Consider the following 8446-nt stretch of genomic DNA (forward strand, 5'->3'; position numbering starts at 1 on the left):
GTACACTTACCATATTATATACATGTGTCTTTGGGATATATATGTGTGTTTGCCTGCTTTTTTCCTATGTTGTGAAGCAGTGGCCAATATATGTGGGGAGGGCCAAAGTTTAAACTCATGTGATTGTCCAATTTGATCCAGATAACGCTGAAAATGATGATGAAACAAAATATGCCATGACTCTTGTCCTTGAATATAAATTTGTACAGAGCCAGAGCTGTAAAAACTACAAGACAGAACCAGCTCTGATTTGAAGGTGTATTTTCAAAAAGCATGTGCTGGTAGAGCACTCTTTATGTAGGTGACCCACTTTTAATGGCTTGTTGCTTCACCATATAAGAGAGTATGTGAAAAGTTTTAACAGTTGCTTGCTGAGAACATCCAGTTCTCATTCTGAAAGGTTAAAATGGGGGGAAAAGAAAAAAGAAAGACGAGCTGCTGAGCACCACTACATTGAGCATGATGTGTCCCCTGTACTGTGTGTGTGTTTCATGTGAAGTATTGTTCTGATTAACTGACATCCTTGCTTACAAGTTTCACTAACCCTTTGGAGTTTAAGCACAAATGCACAAAGGGAAAAGAGGACGACCTGTTTGGGGTTCTTTTTTGCAAAAAACAAACAGTCGCATGCTGGACGCTAACACCAAGCTTACACTGTGTGTGTGATACAGCTGAGCTGCTCCGTAAAGCTCTATCTCTTATCTGCCCGAGGCGTGCCCTGCAATTCTGGTAAGTAGAAGCCTTTTATGTTTTCTTTCCTCTTCTCCGTCTGTCTTTAATGCTCTTTTAGGTCAAAATGCCCATGTTCAGTTGCCCTGAAAGGGATTTTTCTGGATGACTTCCCAGCTCACTGCCGCCTGCCTATTTATTCTCCAGTCAAGATAGTGTTGGGAGGAACAGTGTGGCCTTTTCTCTTCTGCTGCACTCCAAGCTTCTTTTCAATGTCAGCATTTCTGAGGCCCCATGAATCTCACGGAAGAAACTAGAATTTCTCACCAGAGTCCTTGCCTGCGTTTCCTAAAAGGAATTTATAGAATTCTCAGTCAGACATCCATCATCAGTTGTTCCGTTAAGCACATACAGTGAAACAGGGGTGGGAACCAACTCTGTTCTTGCCTCATTTGCTACCCGTTGTGCGTTCTCATAGTATGAAGTCAATAAGCTTGAAGTCCTTGGTGCGTGTTTTTAAAATTTGGGAGAAATGACTTAATGATTTTGAGGGTTTTCTTACTGTTTATTCATCTACATTTATTCACCTAGTGTTTGTTGAACTTCGTTCTATTCCTATATACTGGATGAGAAAAGTATACTTTAATGGGGCTTATTTCTCCCTGAAAAATCATATGCATTATTTAGGAAGTAAGGAAATGATTGGCAGTTACTTCACCAAGATCTTCCCTGGATAAATTATTAAGAGTTAAATAAGGGCTGTGGACATAGCTCAGTATGGAGTGCTTGCTTAGCGTATATGAGATCCTGAGTTTAATCTCAATGCTGGGGGAAAAAATAAAGTTAAATAATGACCAGAAAGTAACACTGACCAAAGAGGGACATACAAAATCATCTAAAGAAAGTGATGAGCTGGGTACAGTGGCACATGTAATCCCAGCACAGAAGGAGGCTGAAGCAGGAGGATTGCAAGTTCAAGTTTTGCTTAAGCAACTTAGCAAGACCCTATCTCAAAATAAAAAAAATTAAAAAGGCTGGAAATGGCTTTCAGGGCCAGGGTTTGATCCCCCAGTGCTGCAAAAGAGGAAAAGAAAGATAATGTACACGAACTCTAAATACCACATTTCTATAATAAGGGGCTTCTAAATTGGAAATTTTAGGAGCTGTTTCTAGTATTTCTATTTATAAGGGTAATTTTGAGATTGTATAAAGTTTACTTTATTTACTAACCGTAGAACCTGACTCCTGTGTAAGTGACTTTGTATGCTTCTCTGGAACTATGAAGTGAAGGCAATATAAAGCATAAGATTTAGAGTCTCATCTTGGTTTATTTCTGGAACTCACTAGTTTTATGACCTTGGTCAAATTATTGAACTTCCTATACCTCATTTTCTTATCTGCAAACTGAAGATTAAAAGTTGTTTTCATAGAATTTTTATGTGGACTAAATATTAGCCCTCAAAAAACCTAATAGTAAGTGGTAGCTGTTGTCGTGGTGGTTGTACTACCCATTCTGGCCTGGACCACAGGAAAGTTACTAGTGGTTCAAGAGGCAAGGGTCTCCAGTCTGTTCCATCCTTGACTTGTTACTTCCAAGTCCTAGAACTAATTTAACTCAGAGCCATTACCTTAGAGAAAGCGAGCATTGGCCACCAAGACTATGACTATTCCAATTGCCAGTTGCTTAAGTAGTATTCACAGACCCACTTACTGGGATGCCCAGCTCTTTCATGGCTGTTGGGCTGCTTAACTCTCATCTCATCCTGTGGATCCATCCTGTTATACTATCAGCAGAGAAGTGCTACTTCCAGAGTCTTCTGCATGGGTTGCAGCACTGAGAAGTTGTTATATGGGGTTGAATTCTCACTTTTTGAGAACTGGTATGTGTATACAAGAACCTTTGTGGTGACTTAGTTTTAGAATAGCTGTCCTCTCACTTTCATTGCTTGCCACTTTGTAGTGCTTGTCATTTAGGTATGCTTAATGCCACGTATCATCTTTCAAAAGTACTGTCCAAGCTTCTAGCCATATTAAACATTCTGCAATTTCAAAAAAAAATTTTTAGCATTAACACTGCCAGGCTTGCTACAGAATATTTCCTATGTGTTAGAAGCTATCCCAGGTTGCATTTTTCTTGTGGTCAGAATTTTATTTACTGTAGTTCTTTGAATGATTCCTTATAACAGTTATGCTTTACCATTGCCTCTGATTCTTTTTTTCTTTTTTTTCTGTAGGGTTGCAGAGCAGTTGCTGGGGTGATTGACCTAGGCACAGTGGAGATATTTCCCATCTTCGGAGCCATGCAAAAGGGCCTCATTGACCAAGACACAGGCCTTGTGCTCCTGGAGTCCCAGGTTATCGTGTCTGGCCTCATTGCACCTGAGACCAGTGAAACGCTCTCTTTGGAGGAGGGCCTAGCCAGAAACCTCATTAATCCCCAGCTGTACCAGCAGCTCTTGGAGCTACAGAATGCCCTGTTCTTAATAAGCAGGCGTACTGAAAGCGGAGGCCCTCTTTCTGTGGTGGAAGCAATTGAAAGGAGAATAATCAGTGAGAGAGTTGGACTGAAAGTCTTAGAAGCTTACCTGGCAACTGGAGATTTCAGTCTCTCCCCAAGTGGGGATTGTATTAACCTGGAGGAGGCTTTTCGTCAAGGCTTCATTTCTACTTGGCTTTATTCATTGGTAGAATCTCACCTGAGATCATCTAAGAATTTGATCGACCCCAACACAGCTGAGAAAATTAGTTTGTTGGATCTGATGCAGAGATGTATTATCCATAAGGAATCCGGATTGAGATTACTGCCTGTGAAGCAGTTGGCAGGGGGAATGGTGAGCTTGAAATCAGGCCGGAAGGTTAGCATTTTCCGTGCAGTTCAGGAAGGGCTAATAGATAGGCAGGTCACCGTCCGGCTGTTGGAAGCTCAGCTTTTTGCTGGTGGCATAGTAGATCCAAGAACAGGACATAGACTTACAGTCCAAGAGGCTGTAAGACATAATTTGATCGACCAAGATATGGCCTGTGCTATTCTCATAAGGCAGCTTCAGACAGGAGGCATCATCGACACTGTCACTGGGCATCGCATGACAATAGATGAAGCAGTGAGCAATGATCTAGTATCTGCTAAGATTGCTCTTGTGATTCTAGAATCCCTCTGGTCATTCATGGGATTGTTACAGCCTGATTCTGGGGAGATGCTTCCAATTATAGATGCCCTTGAACAAGGTATTATATCTACTGAACTAGCACGTAATATCCTTAGTAATCGACAGCATATTAAAGCCTTATTTCTGCCAGCAACCACAGAGATTTGGTCCTGGAAGAAGGCAGTAGAAAATGGTATCTTGGATGAAGATCTCGCCAATAACTTAAAATCAATTTGTATACCTGATGTGGTGCCCAACATGCAATTATTGGGCTCTTCAGATCAAAGCAACTTGAGCATTACTTCTGGAGCAGCAGCTGTACCATGCAGCAAGGGCCACACTGAGGGCATGGCAAACCATGGCGATAAGCTGTTGTTTCAACTGATGACTCATAGCTATATTAATGTGCAGAATGGACAGAGGCTGCTTCTGTTAGATCAAGAGCTGATGGAGACTCTAACATCCAGAGGTGAATATCAAATAAGTCCTCCAGAAGTGTTTGGAATTGGGCATCAAAGACTATACATCCATAAGGAATTGCAAGAATCAGTGAATAGGAACATCACAGAAACTTTCAGTGATGGGCTTATGGTGAGGCCATGTGAATTCCAGTTTTCTTCTGAGAACAAAGGACATCGCAATCAGGAAGACTGCTCTGAAACAAAAGGTGAGAAGACTGACGTAGGAACAGAATATTCTTCTGTAGAGAATCCTGAGAAGCATCTGTTGGTAGGAGAACAAAACATGATTAATGCAAATCTTGACCCTTTGAAGGTTATAAATAAAATCAAGTCAGAGTTACAAACACAGTTGTTAGGTACTAAAAAGGAAGCCCAAACAGAAATGTCTGTCAGAGAAAATGACGCCAGAGGACTTCTCCTGGTGGTACCTCCTAAAGAAGGGCCCCTACTTCGCAAAGATCTTTTTTCTGCTGAAATTCCAGAGGAAGAACAGGAAACTCCCAGAAAAACTTCCCTTGCAAGTCAGAAAGAAAAAGCAAAGATTTGTAATGTTAAACATACTTCCCATGACACTGAAAGACCTCTTATAAATTCCAAAAGCAAAAAATCACAACTTCAGGTAGAGAAATCTCTAGGTTTAAAATCAGAATTAAAGCCAAAAAATGAAACGAATATTCATTCTTTGGACGAAGAGAAAGTGTTACATATAATGCATTTGGCTCGGAATGACGATACACAAAGCCAAGAAGGACAAAATATTGCAGGTGGGAATAGCATGTTAGAAGAGAATGAGACAGAAGATAATGGTAGTAAAACTTCTCTATTGTGTAGTCATCCTTCAGAATTGCTTGAAGACGCTACCTTGAATATATTATGTGCACAGCTACTAGATGGCGGTATCATTCATGAAGAAACAGGTCAGAAGCTCTTACTAAATGAAGCAGTAGCCCAGGGCATTGTGCCCAGCCACACTGCTGTGAAACTTATGGGAAAATTGAACATGTTTCGGGGCTTCTTTGACTCTCAGACCTGTGAGTCTTTGACAACTGAAGAAGTCATTGATGAAGGTCTGATGGATGAGAAATTATTACAAAAAGTCCTCATGGCAGACAAGGCTATCAGTGGTGTCATAGACCCCCGGACCCACACACTGTGCTCTGTAAAAGATGCAGTTACAATTGGACTTCTTGACAAGGAAACAGCCAGCCGAATTTTAGAAGGGCAGGTGGTAACTGGTGGAATTGTTGACCTGAAACGAGGCAAAAGAGTTTCAGTAACTTTGGCCTTAAATCTTGGCTTGGTAAACATTACTGATCAGACAGAGCTTATAAATCTGGAGAAAGCTTCCAAAGGCAAGAACACTGAAGAACGAGTTAGGGAGAGATTAATCAGTCTACAAATGGAAACAACAGGACTTGTGGACCCTGCCAGCAAAGCCCCTTTAACCGTTGTACAGTCCATTGACAGAGGTCTTTTGAAGAAAGAGGAGGCCATTCATTTGTTGACTAAGCAGGTGATAGATGGAGGTATTATTCACCATACATCTGGGATGAGACTTTCTGTTGATAATGCCTGTAAACATGGCTTGATTGGTGAAGATCTAGTCAAGCAACTCAAAAAAGTTGAGAATGTAAACCTCCATCAGTTTTTTCATCCTGAAACAAAGGAAACACTTCCTCTCCCCAAAGCCATAAAATTAGATCTTGTTGCCCCGGACTTTAAAAAAGAAATACAAGAAATTCAGACCTTTAGTGAAAACTTTGTGGATCTCATTTCTGACCAGAGACTGACCTTGGCAGAAGCTAACAAAGAAGGACTGTTAACTAATAAAGCAGTATTATCTTCAAGAATGATGCATGGGGTTGTAGATCCTGAGGACTGCAGAATTGTTCCATACTCAGAATTGGTAAAGAAATGCAAGATTGATGTTGAGTCTGGACAGAGATATCTGGAAGTAATTCCGTTCTCAAACATTAAAGATGGAATGAGTGACAAAGTACTTTCACTGTCTGAAGCAATTCAGCTAGGAAAGGTAGACTTTGTATCTACATTGAAGGTTTTGGAAGTGCAGGCAAATACTGGTGGGATCATAGATACAGCCACAGGGAAAAAACTGACATTGGCAGCAGCTTTGGATCAGAAACTGGTGGATGAGAACATGGCCAAAATTATTGCATCTCATCAAGTGTTAAGTGGAGGAATTGTTGACATATTTAATGATAAGAGAGTAACTTTAACAGAAGCTGTTCAGAAAGGATTTATCAGCCCTAAACTAGCAACTGTGATTCAAGCAGATACTGTGAAGTCTGGTGATCACACAACCCTTATCAAAGAGCAAGATGGAATTGAAGTATGTGAAGTAAAGGATGAATTTCTAAGAAAGGAGAAGTTAATTGCTTATAAGAAGACTGCCAGAATGAGTTGTGATAAAAGAGAAAGTGAGAGATTATTTGCACAAGAAAAATTTAAAGGAAAAGTTTCCAATGTGAAGCAGGCAAAAAAGAAGAGAGAAATTTCTGAATTGGAGGGCAGGGATGGTGAAAAAGAAAGAGCTTCTGCAGATACTGCAGGATCTGTGAGTGTTATAACCCCTAGTAACATTAACAAGAAATCTTCAAGTCAAGGTTCAGTGCCACATCCTTACTCAGAAGTTTCTGATTTTAAACTCAGAGTGGCTAGAAATAACATGGAAAAAAATACAAATGTAGAGCAGGAGAAAGTAATGACAAAAATAGAAATAATCACTCATATGAAGCAGTCTACTTCAGGTCTGGAAGCTGAAGAAGCAACAGAAAATCAAGAGGAAATTATTTCAGAAGTACAAGAGTCTAATCGCAAACCACCAGGCAGATTTGTCAGTGAGCAGCCAGTAAATACTAGGGAGAAAAGTAAGGGAGAGAAGAGGGAGGTGACTATAGAGAAAAGTGTCAGCACATGCAAACAAACAGTTCTTTCTGAAAAAAAGTTGACTCAGAAAACTGCTGGTAGAGATGAGCATGACTCTACTATAAAGAGTCTGTCTATGGAAGTGTTCAAAGGTGAAAAAGGGGAGGAAGCTGATAAAGATGTAGAACTCCCTGTTATTTGTAAAATTGAAGACTTTTCTTCCCAAATGACACCCAAAGGAATTTCTGTAAGAAATCAAGATGCTTTAACATTCTTTACACAAATCAGTGATGACGAAGGAAAAAATGGAAGCCTCTGTTTGACTTTTAAAACAGGAGAAAATTTATCTCAAAAAATTTCTGCTGGGGCCCAGAGTGAGCCATTGTCTTCTGTGGCCCCAAGAACTGAAGGATCACACTACCAGCAACTAGTTGGAAAACCTCAAATTACAGGTACATCACAAATGTCCAGAGCAATCAAGATTGTCCAAGGAACTACCAGACAGGAGACCAACTTTAACCAAGGTTCCTGCATTACTTCTGAGACCAAGGAAACCAAAGATCTGATTTTCCCATCTAAAGAAGCTAAAGAAAAGTCAGACCAAGAAGTATATTTTGATTCAACAAGCACTCTTAAATTAGAAAAAACAGTTTCTAGAATAGATCCAAAAGAAGTCAGTTATCCAGAATCCTCAGACAGGAAAGGCCTCCTTTATGAGGAGAGCAAAGATGATCCTGAACTTTGTGAAATTCTCAAATCTAAAATAACAACATCTCAGGATACAAATGGAGAAAAATTTCGAGAAGTAAGCCCTGTAGTTACAGGTCCAGAAGCAGGGTCCCTTGAAGCCATAGTGACACAGAAGGTTCCCAGAGTCTTGGTATCCCTTCTTCCAGAGAAACTTCTCAAAGATGTGTCAGAGAAAGAGAGTACAGGACAACAGGACAACATCGTCACTCTTACTGTTCCGGAAACCAGTGAAGAAATGGCAGTTCCCCTGACCTCATGCTCTTCAGTGACGATGGATGGGAAGAAACCACAGGAAAAGCTCAGAGAACAAACTCCTTGCATGGCTGCACCTGAGGGAAAGGGAAAGAGTGGAGGTGTAAACCCAGAGCCCTTGAGAGCAACTCAAGTAAGTCTCTCCTGAGTATGTTTGTATTTTTTAAAAAATATAACTAGTTTAACGCTACAACTCTTAACTGGGTAAAGAGTTGGCATATGTATAATTATATGAATGTATTCATTGTAGAACACTAGATAATTCTTTTTTTTTTTTTTTTT

General features: G+C 40.3%; 1 protein-coding gene across 1 annotated transcript in view; it reads left to right on the top strand.

Annotated features, from left to right (window-relative positions):
* Macf1 (microtubule-actin crosslinking factor 1) overlaps positions 1-8446 on the top strand; it is a gene marked incomplete in the record, with an annotated part of 341157 nt that overhangs the window by 198512 nt on the left and 134199 nt on the right. The window contains 1 exon segment of the mRNA XM_013519481.1: positions 2904-8297. Coding sequence (XP_013374935.1) covers positions 2904-8297 — 5394 coding nt within the window.

Source organism: Chinchilla lanigera, unplaced genomic scaffold (genome assembly GCF_000276665.1).
Source record: "Chinchilla lanigera isolate Chin_1 unplaced genomic scaffold, ChiLan1.0 scaffold00051, whole genome shotgun sequence".
NCBI classification, from domain to species: domain Eukaryota; kingdom Metazoa; phylum Chordata; class Mammalia; order Rodentia; family Chinchillidae; genus Chinchilla; species Chinchilla lanigera.